The sequence below is a fragment of the Myotis lucifugus genome, unplaced genomic scaffold (assembly GCF_000147115.1).
Source record: "Myotis lucifugus unplaced genomic scaffold, Myoluc2.0 scaffold_126, whole genome shotgun sequence".
NCBI lineage: Eukaryota > Metazoa > Chordata > Mammalia > Chiroptera > Vespertilionidae > Myotis > Myotis lucifugus.
This window is the reverse complement of record NW_005871174.1, coordinates 2,537,411-2,556,341: the sequence shown is the minus strand read 5'-3', so window position 1 is coordinate 2,556,341 and position 18,931 is coordinate 2,537,411. Positions and strand designations below refer to the sequence as shown.

Sequence of the window (18,931 nt, the reverse complement as noted above, 5' to 3'; positions counted from 1 at the left end):
TTTCAGAAAAACTAGGGAAACTAAACTAGCATTGTTGATAGCAGGCAAATCTTAATTTTAAAGGCAGCTTCAGGCATATCTGGGCTGCTGGAGAAAGCCCTCACATCTCTGTCAGCACTTGAGTGACAGCAGCATGTTTTATTTCTCTCAGTAGAAAAAGGAGGGTGTAGACATAACAATACCTTAGTAGTTTGGGCTATGATGACAGTTTGAAGTTGTTTGGAAGATAAAATTGTTTAAAAAATTATTTAATATAATAATGTACATAGGCTCTCATAAACACTTGCTCAGTTTAATTTGAGATAATTTCCAAATCCTTTGTAGATGCATCATATGCTACTTTGATTTATAGGTTCATTTGGAAAGCCCTGTCAATCTGAAAAATAATATGTTTTCTAAAATGTGGTATGTGCTTCTTAGAAGTCTGTCCTGTTTCTTTTTCTTTGCATTGCTGCTTCTTTCTGTGGATTATCTTTTTCTACTTGCTCCTTAAGAGTTGGTATTTCCTTAGATTCTATCTTAGCATCTCTTCCCATACTACATATTCTAGATTATTAGGCAATTTCATTCATTCCCATGGTTTTCCCAGATTTCTTCTACTTGAACCGTTATTCTCAACTCTCAGCCTATCTGCCCACTTACCTACATAACATCTCCTGATGTCTCAGGCAGTCCAAAGGTATGTTCAACATTAAGCTCATCTTTCTCCTCACATTTCCATCCAACTGTCCAAAGGGGGGGCGGGGAGAATGATACATATATGCATATACATCTAGAATATAGGTTCTTCTCTTCTTGTTTTGCAAAGCCCACTGCTAATAAGCAGTAGTTCTGGAACTTTAGTTCAAGTCTTCTGAATGTGAATCCACCGCTCAGAATGTGCTCTCTGTAACATGGTGACCTTATTTTCTGAACCAAAATTTAAGATTCGTGGTCCAACAATATTGGAAGCCTGAATTTGTTACTATAATTATAGCACATTGCTTTTTCATGTCACTTTATTAATTCATAGGCATTATGGTGGACAGACGCTAATAACAATACATATATAATGTAAAGTTGCAATTATGATAAGTACAAGGCATTGTATGAGGTACACTGTGCATACATACATGCCAGTGTATAATTTGACCTAGTTAGGGCGAGCAGGTAATGTTTTCCTTGCAAGTGATGATTAAATTCAATGTGAAGGTTGAGGAATTCACCAGGCAGGATTGGGATAGAGAGAGAATGGAAAAGTGTTTAATTTAAGGAAGGTGCAATAGCTTACACAAAGATCCGGTGATAGTAGGTGCATACTATGTGGAAGCAGCTATTTCTGTGCAAAGAAATTTGCAGTCTTGTTAGAGATTTACTTCCTTCATTTCTTCCTTCCCTCTTTCTTGCTCTCTTCCTCTAAAAAGTATTTGAAACTGAACTTTCTATTAAATTGGGAGTAGTAGAAAGCAAAATGTCATTGCTTTTAAACTATGTGGTAGACAGGGATTTGAATTAGAGGAACCATGGGGTTTCAGGAATAAACATAGCCAGGATTTATCTGTAATGCAACACCAAAAAGAAAAAGGTTTTGTGATGGTGTTATTTCCACTCTTCTTACCCAAAAATCAAAATCAGCACTTATAATCTGTGGAGAGTGGCTACAGCATTTGGACAGGTTTAAGCCTTGGACTAATGAGAGGGCATGATCCTCTCGTGGGAAAGCCATGTGCAAGTCCCAGCACAATTATAGCCAAAGGCTATAGTTGTAAGCCTGACCTTATGGTCGGAACCTGTGGTCCCAGGAGGCTGAGTGATGTGGACTTGATAGAGTTCAGGTGCATGTAATTGAGTAAGATTTGAAACCCTCGAGAGCATTGTAAATATCTTGACCATGCTCTTACTTTGCCTGGTGGAAATCTGGCACTGTCTCTCTAATCAGAGGGCAGCATCCCACCTAGCCCTAGCTTTATTCTCTTGTCTATCTTTTCTAATCCTTCACCGCCACCCCCCCCCCCACCCTTCCACTCAGGTTCACCCATGGCTGTGCTGGCATGGCACAATAATCACTGCCCTAAATACCTGTTGATAAATCAGGGAATAACTAAATCCCAAATAGAAAATTTCAAAATCTTTGCTTACATTTTAAGTGATGTATTTTTTAAGTGCATTTTTTACTATAAAATGTAGTATTCCATATAATCTGTCTTTGTGTGTTTGAGAATTAGGGCAAGCTATGGAAATTCTATTAGACTATAAAGTGACTTTTGAACTACACTGAAGAACTCTCTGGTCTGTGGTATTCTTTTGTTCTGTTTTATATGTATACTAGAAAACCCGGTGCATGAATTTGTGCACCAGTGGGGTCCCTCAGCCCTGGGCCTGCGGGATTGGGCCGAAACTGGCTCTCCAACATCCCCCGAGGGGGTCCCCAGATTTGTGAGAGGGCCACAGGCCAGGCTGAGGTACCCCACTGGTGCACAATCGGGGCTGGGGAGGGATGTGGGAGGGACCATGGGAGGGCCTGTCTTGTTCAGTCCTGATCAGCTGGACCACAGCAGCAAGCTAACCTACCGGTCGGAGCGTCAGCCCCCTGGTGTTCAGTGCACATCATAGCAACTGGTTGACTGGCTGACTGTCTGCCCCTTGGTGATCAGTGCACGTCATAGCGAGCAGTTGAGCATCCTTAGCATATCATTAGCATATTACACTTTGGTTGAATGGCTGACTGGACGACCAGACACTTAGCATATTAGGCTTTTATTATATAGGATGTATCATCCTTCAAAGGTAGTTCTGATGTTTGGCCCTCCAAACATTTCCTCATCTGCTCTTACCCAATTCTTGGAAAAGAACATTATATTCCAGGTGTAGGAAATTATTTTCAGTGTTTCATAACTTCCTTATTGTCTCTTTAAAAACTGAGTTTTTCTCTGTTTTTCTTTGCAGAAAGGGCTATTGCAAGACATGAAGTTCGAGAAATTGAGCAACGTCATACAATGGATGGCCCTCGGCAAGATGCAGCTTTAGATGAGGAAGATGCAGCTTTAGATGAGGAAGATGACATGGTGATCATTTATAACAGAGTCCCCAAAACCGCAAGCACCTCTTTTACCAATATTGCCTATGACCTGTGTGCAAAGAATAAATACCATGTTCTTCATATCAACACTACCAAAAATAATCCAGTGATGTCACTACAAGATCAGGTAAGCACAACTTAAGGAATACATGTTGTATCTCAAGGGACAAAGCATTTTAAGGAATATGTGTGCTGATCCCAATCAATTGTAATCTGTTGGGGGAAGGGATCAACCACATTCTTTTGTAATTTTACTTTCTTCACATTTCCTTGCATATGGTATGTATTCATATATATGTGAAATAAATGAATTAATAGCTTGAATTTTCTAAGATAAAATTGCTGCTCTTCAGTATGGTATTCTTTTTAAAATATACAATATTGTTAGCAAGATATTGTGCAATGAAAAACATTGTATTTTCTCAACTTATGATACAGAAATCTTTATTTGATGAAAACCTGTATTCTCTATTGCTCAATTTTGTGAATTTCATATTATCTTTACTAGTAATTTTTGTAAATACTAGAGGCCGGGTGCATGAAATTTGTGCATTCAGTGGGGGGTGGGTCCCTCAGCCTGGATTGCGAGAGGGCGCAGGCCAGGCCAAGGGATCCCACCAGTGCATGATCGGGGCCAGGGAGGAATGCGGGAGGTTGACCAGCCGGGGAGGGACTGCGGGAGGGCTCCAGGGCATGTCTGGCTTGTCTCGCTCCATCCAGATCGACTAGACTCCACCAGCAAGCTAACCTACCAGTTGAAGCATCTGCCCCCTGGTGATCAGTGCACATCACAGTGAGCAGTTGAGCGGCCTTAGCATATCATTAGCATATTACACTTTGGTTGAACCGATGACTGGACACTTAGCATATTAGGCTTTTATTATGTAGGATTAGTTATAAACTTTTGCAAAACAGGGATTGTGGCTTATATTTTAACATAATCTTGCCTTTTAAGTTGTCAGGAAACTTTAGATAAACAGATGGATAGGTAATTTTTTGGAATAGTTTTAAGAAAAGTGGAGGAAATTATCTTATGAGATTTATTCAGCTCTTTATCAGTAATAGCACATATTTTCTCCATACCTGGAGTTCTAAATAAACTAGAGGCCCGGTGCAGGTGCACGGGTAGGGTCCCTTGGCCTGTCCGGTGATCAGGGCCGATCAGGGGGGCCGGCTGGCCATGGGCCGGCTGGCCATGGGGAGGGGCCGGCTCGGGGGAGAGGCTGTGGGAGGTTGGCTGTGGGAGCGCACTGACCACCAGGGGGCAGCTCCAGTGTTGCATGTCTGCCCCCTGGTGGTCAGTTCGCATCATAGCAACCGGTCGGCTGGTCATTCGGTTGCTTAGGCTTTTATATATATAGATAAAAGTTCTTTCTACAAGTATTGAAGAAAATGGGTATTGGGTTCCATGTGAAGAAAAGATAATATTTGAAATACTATCTAGGATTAAACACCATATTGGGATAGCCTTATTAGAAAGGTATTTGTGATACTTATATAGTTAGAATGTTTCCATTTGAAAATATCTGAATTTGTTTTATTAGTTGCAGAATTGACTTTGTTATCCCATTATTTAGCATTTCTATAATCCTTACTGTGACACAAGAGAATAACATTGATACCCAAGGTTAATGTTCACTTTCTTGCTTGAGAGCTATTTCTAAAAGTCACTAGTATGTGGACTATCATCTGTCCATGTAATTCTTGGCTCTCTGCAGCATCCTCAATTACTCTTTTTCATAGAACCAAAAATCTACATCTGTCAGCCAAACCAAATAACTACTCTATAAATTGGAAGGAACATGAACTTATTTAGTTAAGTGGGTCATAAAAACTATTTATTATGTAATATTGTATATCTAAAGGCAAGTATACTAAATAATCAGTTTTTATACAGCATGTGGTATATTTTAAATCTATTTGCATGATTGCTTTTCAGAATATATCTTGGTTTAAAAGGAACATTTCTTAATGCTCATATAATTTTAGATTTCTTTAGTAGTATTTTTTAGGAAGATAAAGTTAGCTTGCTTGTTCAATTTTTAGAATTGTTTTGTGTCCAGCATTATAGAGTTCTCTGGCAGCTATGAGATGTCTGACAATGCATCTACCATTTTTTCAGGAAACATAAATCTACAGAAGCTTACCACATATGACATTTATAGGCATCATGTAGTGATACATTTTCCCAGTTGCATTTGGATGAGATAAAACTTCTGTTTTTCTTTCAATAGCTTGTTAGTGATAGAGAAGGGAAAAAAAGAGAAAAAACCCAGCAGAAGAGAAGCATAAACACTATCTTAAAAGCAATTGGATTACATAATGACCAATACTTAAAATATGTTTATGTCGGGAGAGTAGAGGAATAGTCTTAATCATTAGCCGCATACTTCAACATGGCAGCTGGTAGCTGAGAATCTGCTCTTAATTAGGAATGGCATATACACCAAATGTTCTCTAATGCACCATATCTAAATTACTTACTGGTCTCTTGCTCTGTATAGAAACAGTTGTTCAAACAAGTTACAGTTACTACTTCTCTCTCCTGGACATGACATATTAGATAGCATTTTTATTTCACATTCAATCTAGTAAACTTTATTTAAATATAAACTTCTAAATTATACTATTAGATGCTTTGATAATATTTTAAGTGTTCTCTGAGCCCTATTTTGCATAACATAATTTGATTTTCATGCCATATTTTTGTTCTTGTGGACTGTCCTCAACTGCTTTCTTATTCAAATAGGAATTAAATTCTCTTCTTTCTTCTCCGAGAAATCGTTTCTAATCAATATTTGACTGAAGTGAGACTTAAAAGATTGGATTTTATTGAATATGCCATTGTTTCCATCTTTCATTTAAAGCCCAGTTTACTCATAAGCATAGGTGACCACTCCATCCCCTTCTAACCTCAGCAGTTCAGTCTGCTTAATGCCTGCAGTTAGCCCTAGCTCTTTCCCAGATTTATTTTGTACATAATGGACTAGATACTGTGCTAAACTGCTTACATGTGTAATTATTTCTTTCAAAAAATTTAGAGGCAAAGCCCAAATATTTTTAGTCTAGTTCAAAACTATTAAATGTGGGATAGTTATACATATTCTGCTATTTAAGAAACAGTTGTTAACTCTGCTTTTAAGTTTTCATTCAGTGACTATGTAACATACAGAGATTATGCTAAGGCTTGGAATAAAAAGCAAGGACATATCTTTCAGGGAGCTTATTTATGATTTATTCAAGAGTGTAAAGCATAGACACAGAAACTTGAACAATGTTCAAAGAAAACATCAATATATGGTGTTCTCACAAAAAGGTTTAACCAAAAATATTTCTCACCCAAATGTTTAACCTGGATCTTATCTTGAGGTAACAGGTCCGTGTTGTAGAATATTCTCTAGAACAGTGGTTCTCAACCTTCTGGCCCTTTAAATACAGTTCCTCATGTTGTGACCCAACCATAATATTATTTTTGTTGCTACTTCATAACTGTAATGTTGCTACTGTTATGAATCGTAATGTAAATATCTGATATGCAGGATGGTCTTAGGCGACCCCTGTGAAAGGGTCATTCGACCGCCAAAGGGGTCGCGACCCACAGGTTGAGAACCGCTGCTCTAGAACAACTGTTCTGAACTCTTCTGAAAATGTCAGTGTCGTGACAACCAAAGAAAAATAAGGGTTGTTGGGGGTGGGACGGAATAGTCTTCTCTACACAAGAGGAGACTAAGGAGACATGAAAACCAAAAGTAATGTGTGATCTGTGATTGGATCCTTGATCAAAGGTGCCTGCCACTTGCTTTCAAACTATTCAGGAAAAATTGTGTGTGTGTGTATCTATATCTATCTATATATCTATATCTATATATCTATATCTATATATATCTATATCTATACCTATACCTATACCTATATCTAGGTTCTTTCAACTTTTCTGTAGATAAGGAATTTTTTAAAATTAAGAAGTTGGGATAAAATAAGAGAAAGTAAAAACAAGGAGACTAAAAGATAAACAGGAAAACAAGGCATGAGAATACTAAGTAATAAGAATAAGGCAGACTCAGTCGTGAGAGGTATGTTTTTGAGATGGGCTTTACTCAGTTAATAGACAGGAATTGGCAGGAGACAAGTACTCAATCAGTTGTTCTAATTGGAAAATTAAGTTTACTCTGCTATCATGAAAATACCTCTACATTAAAGAACATATTGTCTTTAAAGTAACAATGTCAAATTGTAAGTGGTACTGGTCTTTTATGATATTTCTTAATTCTTTCTGTTCTCATATATTTAGGTCTGTGACTGCATTTTACCCCTTTCTGTAAGACATTCAAAATAATGTAGAATTTGCCCTGACCGGTTTGGCTCAGTGGATAGAGCATCAGCCTGCGGACTCAAGGGTCCCAGGTTCGATTCCGGTCAAAGGCATGTACCTTGGTTGTGGGCACATCCCTAGTAAGGAGTGTGCAGGAGGCTGCTGATCGATGTTTCTCTCTCATCGATGTTTCTAACTCTCTATCCCTCTCCTTCCTCTCTGTAAAAAATCAATACAATATATTTAAAAATAAATAAAATAAAACTGCTTGTTATAATAACATTTTAAAAAAATGTAGAATTTGTATTCTGTGTAGGACAACATAGTAATTTTTTGTTCTTTAATTCACAGTTTAGCCAACTTCTGTTCATTTGCATTGGATCTTATGGCTTGATATTAGTTGTACACACTGCTTTTTCAGCACAGCACTTTAGATGAATGCTTCTCAATCTATAATGTATATCTAATCACCAATTAAAATGCAGATTCTGATTCAGAAGCACTAAGATGCGCCTGATATTCTGAGTTTCTAAAAAGCTTCTGTTGTGTTGAAACCTCCTTAGAAGGTAATCTGAAACCAGTCTCCATACGTGGAGGGCTGGGAGAGGCAGAAGGCCTTAACTGGGTTTAGTCATGTACAGTCCAGATAGTCTCATCACCACATTCTGTCGCAAGGCTGTGTCCTTGGGCAGCTTCTAACACAGGGAAGGCAAGCAGAGCACAAATTCCAAGCACAGGGGAGAGAGTGGGAGCTTCCAGTTGCCCTGTCCAGTTTGTGGGCCAAACCAGCAGTCATGTCTTCTTGATGACCTTCCCCAGTGGCTCCCACTGATGTCAAAACCGATGCTTCTGGGCCTTGAACCACAGTTGGAATAGCAAAGATCTAGAACATGATTCTCAGTGGGGTTATGGGAACATGCGTATTATAATCTTCTCAGGATGGTGAGGTACTTATATTTAAATTCATATTCTACCTACCCAAGAAAATCCAAATTCCTTACATAGACCAATCAGCCCTTTTTGGTCAAGTCCTTCTCTGCTCTCACCTGTTATTTACCAGCCACACTGGCTTTTTGGATCATTGAATATGCCAAGCCATTTCCATTTAAAGCAGTGGTTCTCAACCTTCCTAATGCCGCGACCCTTTAATACAGTTCCTCATGTTGTGGTGACCCCCAATTTCATTGTTACAAATTGAACATAATTAAAGCATAGTGATTAATCACAAAAACAATATGTAATTATATATATTTTTTCCGATGGTCTTAGGCGACCCCTGTGAGTCGTTCGACCCCCAAAGGGGTCGCAACCCACAGGTTGAGAACCGCTGATTTAAAGGCCTCTGCACTTACCATTTCTTTATAGAATGACTTCTGACTCCTCATGATTTGTCTCATGTTATCCATTTAAGGTTTCAGCTTAAATGGCATTCTCTTAGTAAAATCCTACTTAGTCACCATACATATAATATGTCTATTTTATATATATAAAATGCCTCTTCCAAGTTATTGTGTACCATCAGTGTTTCTGTATCTTTCATATTATTTGCTGATTTATTTGTTTATTGTCTGTCTTTTCCTCTGTTATAATATAAGGAACTTGTCTGTCTTGTTCAGCACTATATCTCCATGCTTAAGAACAGTGCCTGAGGCATAGTAGACATTGCATAACTTTTTTGTTAAATGAATGAACCAGCTATGATTCTGAAAGTCATTCTTAGCTTAGCATGATACCATGATGATAATTACTGCAGAGCGAGCCCCTTTGATTGAGGGTAATAATATAATTTAACCTTAATTCAGGTGATTGAGAACATCCCGGCCCACCTTCCCACAAAAAAAAGGGTTCAATAACAGTTTTGAACTATAGTGAAGATACTGTATGCAGTTGTTGCTGACCTTTCTTATATTTTTATCTAACAATTACTGTTTTTCTCTTTGTATATAAAACTTCTCTAGTTTAGTCTCATAAAACTACCCACGCTGTACAATGAATCTTTATTTTAAGTATATAAATGAGTAGGACTTCAGTATATAGTAATCACCCAAGTTAATAGTATTCATTAAATAGGTAGTTATTAAAAAGTTGAAATGTGGCCAGGATGTTCAGAATGGCATTTTTACTTTTAGATAGTGAAAACAAGTTCTTTTGTGATCACAGATAATCATAATGTTGAGATTAATCTTATTAAGAATAGGTCTAGATACACTGTTAGCAAGATGGTGCTTTCTCAGCTTTTTCCTGCAGCACTGGTTCAGGTCTGATTCAACTAGCAAATAAATCACAGCACTGCTGCCCACGTTGCTTGTGTTTTCCCTGAAGGTCTTCTCTGATTACTTGCTAGCCTGACTCTGCTTCAGTTATAAAATCTGACAAAAATCACAGTTTGGTGGCTATCATCAACAAATCAACAAATGACAAGTGCTGGCGGGGATGTGGAGAAAAAGGAACCCTCGTGCACTGCTGGTGGGAATGCAGACTGGTGCAGCCACTGTGGAGAACAGTATGGAGTTTCCTCAAAAAATTAAAAATGGAACTCCCATTTGACTCAGTAATCCTACTCCTAGGACTATATCCCAAGAAACCAGGAACACCAATCAGAAAGGATATATGCACCCCTATGTTCATAGCAACACAATTCACCATAGCTAAGATTTGGAAACAGCCTAAGTGACCATTAACAGATGAGTGGATTAAAAAGCTGTGGTACATCTACACAGTGGAATACTACGCCGCTATAAAGGAACTTTTACCATTTGCAACAGCAGGGATGGAACTGGAGAGCATTATGCTAAGCGAAATAAGCCAGTTGGAGAAAGATAAATACCACATGATCTCACTCATATGTGGATATAATGATCAACATAAACTGATGAACAAAAATAGATCCAGAGACAAATGGCAGGGGAGAGGGGGTGTTAGAGATCAACCAAAGGACTTGTATGCATGCATATTAGCATAACCAATGGACATAGACACTGGCAGGGTGGGGGCTTGCCTTTAAGGGTGGGAGTGGCCGGGGTGGGGGGTCAATTGGAAAACAAGGAGACATATGTAATACTTTAAACAAACAAACAAAAAAATCACAGTTCAGGATCTGCTCCAGGCTAGGCATGAAAACATCTCTTTTCATGTACTGTATCTAACTACTACTGCTGAAACATCCTTCTTGATAACCTATTTCAATCAGAGTATGGAAATTCTTTGAATAAAGTCACTGTGGTGACTGTTTTCCTCCCCCAAGCCAGTTTAGTGTCTTCAGTCTCCTTAACTTCATTTGATACTTTTAGTTTTGCTCCTTTTTGTCTATCACTTTACCTTCATTAGTGCCAAGCACAATAAGAATCCATTAAAAACCAAGTAGAAGCTTGCTCACCTACTCTCCATTTCCCTTTACTCCTCTGTGCTCCAGAGCTTTATCTCAAGGTCTTGGGCAGAATGCTGCACTGTAGAGAAAAAAACAAAAACAAAACAGAAGAAATACTGAAAGACAAGGTAAGTGGTATAGGAGAGGTGAGGAGGCAAAAAGTGATGGAGCAGGAACTGAAACTAGACTGATTAAGGTGAAGAGAGGAGAGACAGGGAAAATTCAGGAGAAATACGATAAATATTTAACACTAGAGGCCCGGTGCACAAACTTCTTGCATGGGGAAGTGGGGGTCCCTCAGCCCAGCCTGCACCCTCTCGCAGTCCGGGAGCCCTCAGAGGATGACCTGCTGATGGTAGTTGGACATCCTAGTGCTGCCACGGAGACGAGAGAGGCTCCCACCACTGCTGCTGCGCTCGCCAGCTGTGAGACCAGCTTCTGTCTGAACTGTGGGAGCACACTGACCACCAGGGGGCAACTCCTGTGTTGAGTGTCTGCCCCCTGGTGGTCAGTGCACATCATAGCAACTGGTCGTTCCACCATCAGGCCGAAACTGGCTCTCCGACATCTCTGAAGGGGTCCCAGATTGCAAGAGGGCGCAGGCCAGTCCGAGGGACCCCACCGGTGCACAATTGTGGCTGGGGAGGAATGCGGGAGTTTGGCCAGCTGGGGAGGGACTGCGGGAGGGCTCCAGGATATGTCCGGCCTGTCTCGCTCAGTCCCGATCGGACAGACCCCAGCAGCAAGCTAACCTACCAGTTGAAGCATCTGCCCCCTGGTGGTCAGTGCACATCATAGCGAGCGGTTGAGTGGCCTTAGCATATCATTAGCATATTACGCTTTTTAAAAAAATATATATTTTATTGATTTTTTACAGAGAGGAAGGGAGAGGGATAGAGAGTTAGAAACATCGATGAGAGAGAAACATCGATCAGCTGCCTCCTGCACACTCCCTACTGGGTATGTGCCTGCAAACCTGGGACCCTTGAGTCTGCAGGCTGATGCTCTATCCACTGAGCCAAACCAGTTAGGGCTAGCATATTACGCTTTGATTGGTTGAATGCCCGACTGGATGACCAGACACTTAGCATATTAGGCTTTTATTATATAGGATGGCTAAAAGGAGAAGTGGCTAAATAAATACTTTGAAAAGAAAAACTGAACATACTGTTCTTCAAAGAGGGTTATTTAGTTGGTTATGACCTTGGAGGTCACTTTGGAAGAAGAGGTTAGAATGGTATAGACTTGCAGTAGTATGTAAATGCTCAAACTATTCTCCAGATCAGTCTGAAGAGCTGCTTTAACCTTATTGACATCATTTGTTTGCTTAGCACTTTTTTCTTTCCTATAGAGGGAAGGTAAATCTCAGCTCAGCATCTTTTGAGTTATTGCAAATTGTAAGTCAGCCACAGTTTTGTTAATGAGACTTTAACATATTGCCTTAGTTGAATGTTGATGAGATGGAAAAAAATACATATGCATCAAGTGTGTAGTCTTCAGTATTCTATTAGTTGGGGATTAAAGAAAGAGTCTGAGTCTTTTGGAGATTTTAGCAATGGGTGTTGTTAAAAGTCTCAACAATAACCCACCTGAATTTACCTCAGAATGAAGTTGGGAAATAAAACGCAAAGTCCTACATAGATAGTTAAACCATGCCTCTTAGTTTTGACTGGCAATCTTCAGCAACCCCTGAGTTTACCCAAGACAATAAAATGGGCAAGAATAAGTCAGTGGTCACTGATGAAAAATGGTTGTCCAGTATGAGAGTCGTGAACAGGGTGGTTTGGAAGTTGAGATTGTAGTGAATGTACTGAGGAAAATAAGCGAGAGAGAGAGAGAGAGAGAGAGAGAGAGAGAGAGAGAGAGAGAGAGAGATCAACAGAACTTTGAGTTTTTGGAGGTCAAAGTTTTAATGATTGGATTTGAGGGGTTTTCTTAGTAGATAAAACCTGACATTCTCCAGCCTAAGTTTTTAAATCAGAATCACGATATGAAGGATGACTACTCGCTTTTCCTTTCAAATCCTTCTGGTTGTTTTGTTGTTGTTTTCATGCCTTATATAAATTGGACAGTTAAATTAAGGAAATTAGCTGGCAGTGTAGAGTTACTGGTGACCTCTTGCTGCATGGGACAACACTCAATCCACTGACCCATACCAGCTGGGCAAATTTTTAAAATATATTTGCAAAGACTTTTTCATATTAACTAATCTTTTATATACTTTTAATTCTATTAAATTAAAGGAGTAATTAGCTTTTTAAAAATTTTACCTATATCACATCTCTAATTTTATCTTTTTTTATCAACAAACTTATGATATCTGCTCTTAACTCTTTAAAGTCTTCTGATAATTACCATGTTTTCTTTAATCATTTTGATTTAGCAATTTTTTAATTTTTTGAGTTGTTAATAAAAATGATTTTTTAGGAATAACAGGTCTCTAAGAAGAAAACAGATTTGCGTAGAATCTTCCTATACTACAGTGCTGCCTGCTTCATCATGTTGTAAGAAATAAGGCAAAATTCAGGGGTCCTGGTAGAATACAAAACATACTCGGGAGCCAGGAAGCAAGACAAATGTCTTTACTCCTGCAGGAGGGTGCTCATGCACATGGTCTGGAAGCACACGCACACTGAGCAGGTGGTCTGCTCACTTATTAATCCAGACGCCCATGACCTGTCTCTCACTCTTGATTGGAGCGCAGGCCCACAGTCTTTCATGATTGGCTAATTCAAAGGGAGGGGTTGGCCTTTGCCGTTTCAGGATGGCAGCCCCCAGGGGAGCTGTAAGTCATGCGGCCAACATGGTGGCTGCCAAGTCACATGAGCCAAAATGGTGGCTGTGTAAACTGTTCTTTGACAGAAAAGATGACTTGTTTATTCTCACAGTGTGTGTTTGTGCCACCCTCCCTCACCCCATGTGAATGTCTGCACTGTACAGCATTGTGAATGTTTGCATTGTGCGATGCATTTTTAGGGTCTTCTTTCCCTCTTTTCTGACTGTGGTGATAGCTCTGTTGATGATGAATTAGTAGTTGCAGATCACACTATACTTTTCTTAGTTAGAAAGCTGTGTTTTAAGCTCTGTAATTGTCCAACTACAATTGTGATTGGTTTTAAATGCCTACATAGGAAGTAGTTTACTATCATTGAATTTCGTTTTCTTTAAATTACACGTAAGTAATGAGTGTGTCCTCCTGTTTAGGTACGCTTTGTGAAGAACATCACTTCCTGGAAAGAGATGAAACCCGGGTTTTATCATGGACACATTTCTTATTTGGACTTTGCAAAGTAAGTTATACCTAAAATGACACGCCAAAGAATACTGTGTACTTTAGCAACCTAAAAAGGAATAAATTCATTAAATTGTTAGGATTTTGACTAAAAAATAAAAGTACTGGCTTGCCTTTGCCACTTTTAGTTATGTAATTTAAATATACCTTCTAGTGTTTTACTGCCCTCTAGTGTTCATAAATTGATAATTGTGAATATTAATTTCAGAAATTTGAGGTAAATTTAGGTAATACTCTTTTAAGTTATTTATCATCATTACATTTATGTTTCTTGTACAACCAAATAAAACTATTTTAGGAAACCTCAAGTTTTAACCTAGAGGCCAACCAGAATATGGCTTACCATTGGCTGAGAACGAGAAAGCAGAGAAGTCAATCCTTAGTTAATGGTGCCCAGTGCTTCTGCTGCTCAGCCAGGACCAGGGAGTGTGCACATTCCCTGGGGCTGCCTTGTTTTATTTATTTATTTATTTAATTTAAATATATTTTATTGATTTTTCACAGAGAGGAAGGGAGAGGGATAGAGAGTTAGAAACATCAATGAGAGAAAAACATCGATCAGCTGCCTCCTGCACACCCCCCACTGGGGATGAGCCTGCAACCAAGGTACATGCCCTTGACCGGAATCGAACCTGGGACCCTTCAGTCTGCAGGCCAACGCTCTATCCACTAAGCCAAACTAGTCAGGGCGGGGCTGCCTTATTTTAGCTTTAAAATTTTGATGTGTTCAAAGGAGACTTTTTAAAATACAGTGATTTTCCTTTATTTTTCTTTATAGTTAATTGCTTGAAATTGGAGATAAATAACATTCATTTTCCATAATTTTTTAGAAGAATGGGATCAGGTATTTCTATTATAATTCTCTCAAGAAAATTTTATAAAACTGCAGGCCTACTTACAGCATCTAAGCTCTATGTGGCTCCCAGTGGAATCTGTGCTACGTTAAGTACTAATCAGAAAACTGGTTGAAAGGATTATTCTAAACACAGGCAGCTTGTGAGTCCATTTGAATGCTTTTTAGTATTTACCATTATAGTAACACCCCGAATCCAAGTCTTTTCCCTTATGAGACCCTGCACCAACGTTAAACACATTAAAAATATATTTAAAAAATTATTTAAGCTTAGACATGTTCACTCAGTCTTTTCATTAGCAGTTATGATTTCAAAGTAATACATTTGTCAACTTTAAAGAGGATTCTATATAAAATTTGAAAATTAAATTGATATCTAACTGTCAATTTAATTTCTTAAATTTTAAAAGGAAAAGTTGAATGAAATATTACTGATTCAGATTGATAATAAATCTTAACTTTTTTGAAAAGCATGTAAATAAAAAGGAATCTTCCAACTATTACATACACAAAACAATATATTCTTATTTCTAGTTGTTCTCACTGTATTCAAGATCTTCAATAAAATGATAGCTTTAAAGTTTAGCTATACATTTTTATTTTTAATTGAATTTATTGGTGTGACACTGATTAACAAAATTATAAAGGTGCACAATTCTACAACACATCATCGGTACACTGTATTGTGAGTTCTCCAACTCAAGTCAGGTCTCCATCCATCACCATTTATCCCCCCATATCTTTCTTCACCTCCTCCTTTCTTCTTCCCTCATAGACGTGCATTTTTCTATAAATAATTCATATTGCAATATTGAAAACATTTTATAGGCAGCTTTAAAATAAACTAATTATGTTTTCTTTGCAGAGGCATTGAACCAATTTCATAAACTTTATTCATATGCATATTTCCCCTCAGGGCTGCATTATCCTTGAATTGAATGTTTGTTACCCTTTCACCTAAATGATTTATTTTTTCCACACAGAGTTTGGTTTCTAATAGTTGAGATTTTCATTATTAAAATAATGTATTGCGTACTTTTGCTTTTGGCAAAAGTCTTGTACTTAGAACGAAGCTCTGGTATATGTTGGAGTTCTTGCATTTGAAAAAGTATAAAGCTTCTTGAAAAAATTAATCTCATTTATAAATACAAACATGAACGTTTAGGGTTTGAATATTTTCATAATGGGTTTCATGTTATTGGAAGTGAAAAGTATTGTGAGAATTTTTAATAAACTTTTATAAGATTTTAAACAAATACCTAAAAATAACTAGAGAAAATATATTTTGATATATGTAGTCAGGAACTATTGTAGATATAACTAGTATCTTTTAAAGTAATTTTTAGTTTGATACTCATACTCACCATGAATGAGTAAAGAAGAAGAAAGAAATGTCATCATACCAATTTTTAAAATACTTTATTCTTCAAAATATATTTTTGGCTGGCATAGTACTTTGTGGACTCCATTAAAATAATTGCCTTCAGGAGTAAATGGTCAAATTTGGTGAAAGAAATAGTTAATCACATAACTTTTTAATTGCCTTAGCAGAGATGCTAAAAAGAGTGTAAACCCAGGAAACTAAGGAAATAAGATAGAGAAATAAAAAATGAAAAGTGCTTTCTCATTTAGACTGATTACTAGCAAGCACACATTTTATTTACAGGCCTGTTTCTGCTCAAGCCAGGTTTTATTTATATTTGTCTGGCTTTATTCAGAACTTTAGAATAATAACAAAAATATCTTCTTGTTACATATTTATATTCCTTTCCTAACTACGTCTTTCTCTCCTAATGCTATTCTTTTTTTAAAAAAATTATTTTTAATTTATTAATTTTTAGAGAGAGAGGAACACCGATTTGTTGTTCCACTTATTTTTGCATTCATTGGTTGTTCCTTGTATGTGCCTTGACTGAGGATCAAACCCACAACCTTGGGTACTGGGGATGATGATCTAACCAATTGAGCTACTCAGGCAGGGATTATTCTTTTTTTAAAAAAATCCTCATGCCAAGACACGTTTTATTTATTTTAGAGAAGAAGGGAGAGGGAGAAAGAGAGAGAAACATTAATGTGAGAGAAAAACATGGATCAGTTGCCTCCTGTATGCACCTGGACTGGGGATTGAGCCCACAACCTGGGTATGTGCCCTGACTGGGAAATGAACCCGAGACCCTTGGGTGCATGAGACAATGCTCCAGCCATCTGAGCCACTCCAGCCAGGGCCTAATCCTATTCCTGATTTTTTTAAAAGCACATTTTCTAGTTCTTTTTTTTTTAAATATATTTTTATTGATTTCAGAGAGAGAGCGTGGGAGGGCGGGAGGGAGAGAGGGACAGAGGGAGAAACATCATCAATGATGAGAGAGAATCACTGATTGGCTGCCTCCTGCACCACCCACACTAGGGATCTAGCCTGCAACCCAGGCATGTGCCTTGATCAAGAATCAAACCGTGACCTTCTGGTTCGTGGGTTGATGCTCATCTACCAAGCCACGCCAGCCAGGCTCCTTTTGACCACTCTTGATGTACTCACTCATCTGTTCACAGAAACCTTTAATTTAGATAATAGCTTATAACTTAAACTTCTCTTCTTACTAAAATCTTTTCCCAAAGGCACTAAAATGCATATGACTATACTAACCAATTTCACATTTTTACCTTACTTCTGTCTATTACAAACAGCATCTTACACACAGCTGGCATTTTATAGATGGTTTATACTAAATTCTTCAGAAATTAGTAGTATATATTTTGAAATGTTGGCCACAATAAGGTTAGTTAACACATCCTTCACCTCACATAGTTACCGTTTTGTTGTTATTGTTGTTGTTAGAACATTTAACATTGACTCTCATAGCAACTTTCAAGTATTGTAACAGTGGGGAATTGTAACCCATCCCACCATTCTTTTGACATTGTTTTTGTAAGTGTTGACTGATTAATATGTAGCTTATAGATAAACAACATGTTTGTATAGGAATTCTAGGAACTAACTTTAAAAGATACAGACTCTGGCCTTCAGTCATCCCAGTTCTGGGAAATTTGCTGACCTTCAACTGTAAAACCAGGTGACAAAAACCAGGATGACACACACCAGACCATTGCTTGACTGGTTTCGAGATCCTTATAAGAATGGACTGTGTTGGTCTGCATGTAGAGAACTTTTCAACCTCCTCCCCTTGATCTCTTTGTTCTGCTTTCCCTCTCCCTCCTTATAATAAAAACCTCTGCTTGTACTGAGATGTTGAGATGGGCTTTAGGACAAGAGTCCCCTATCTTCTCAAGTTGCCTGCACTTGAATAAACCACTTTCCTTCCAAAGTTTGGCTTTTGTTTTGGCAGGTAGCTGAACCTGGGTCTCAGTTACAGTATATTGTACAATATTATCTATATATAAAAGCCTAAGCAACTGAATGACTGAACGACTGGTTGACCAGTTGACCAGTCGCCATGACGTGCACTGACCACCAGGGGACAGACACTCAATGCATGAGCTGCCCCCTGGTGGTCAGTGTGCTCCCATAGCGGGAGTGCCGCTTAGCTGACCAACCTGTTCCGGAGGCCCACCAGCCCAGTGGCAGCCACTCACTCCTTCAGTAGTCCTGCAGGTCCAATCTCCAGAGAATGGGCCAGTCACCGATGAACCGGCGCCACCGGCATGATCCCGACAGCACCGCCGGCCTCCTGGAAGTCAGCCTCAGGCACCATGACTGCTTCCCCTCCCTAGATGCTCCTCAAGGAAGAAACGATATAAAAGCAGCTGCTAGGTGGTTCCCGACAACCGGTGCGAATGTCAGTGGGATGGATCCAGATCCCAGGCTGGCAAGGGCATCCCACTGCCTGCCTGGAGGGCCAATCGTGTCCCGCCCCCCCCCCAGGACGGGTGCCAGACGCAGGGCCCACAGGCCACCCTGAAGGACCCTAACCGTGCACAAATTCATGCACCAGGCCTCTAGTTAACTATAGGTGTTATGCTCTACATTAGGTCCCATATCGTGATACTTCTCTGCTAACTCAGTCAGGTCTTCATCCTGATTCTTATAATGG

At 38.8% G+C, this 18,931-nt stretch overlaps 1 protein-coding gene across 3 annotated transcripts in view; it reads left to right on the top strand.

Annotated features, from left to right (window-relative positions):
* HS2ST1 (heparan sulfate 2-O-sulfotransferase 1) overlaps positions 1 to 18,931 on the top strand; it is a 147,585-nt gene that overhangs the window by 109,542 nt on the left and 19,112 nt on the right. For all 3 annotated transcript variants that reach the window (XM_006093907.3, XM_023758231.1, XM_014460148.2), the window contains exons 2-3: positions 2,926 to 3,185; positions 13,942 to 14,027. In XM_006093907.3, coding sequence (XP_006093969.1) covers positions 2,926 to 3,185; positions 13,942 to 14,027 — 346 coding nt within the window. The remainder of the gene's footprint in view (positions 1 to 2,925; positions 3,186 to 13,941; positions 14,028 to 18,931) is intronic.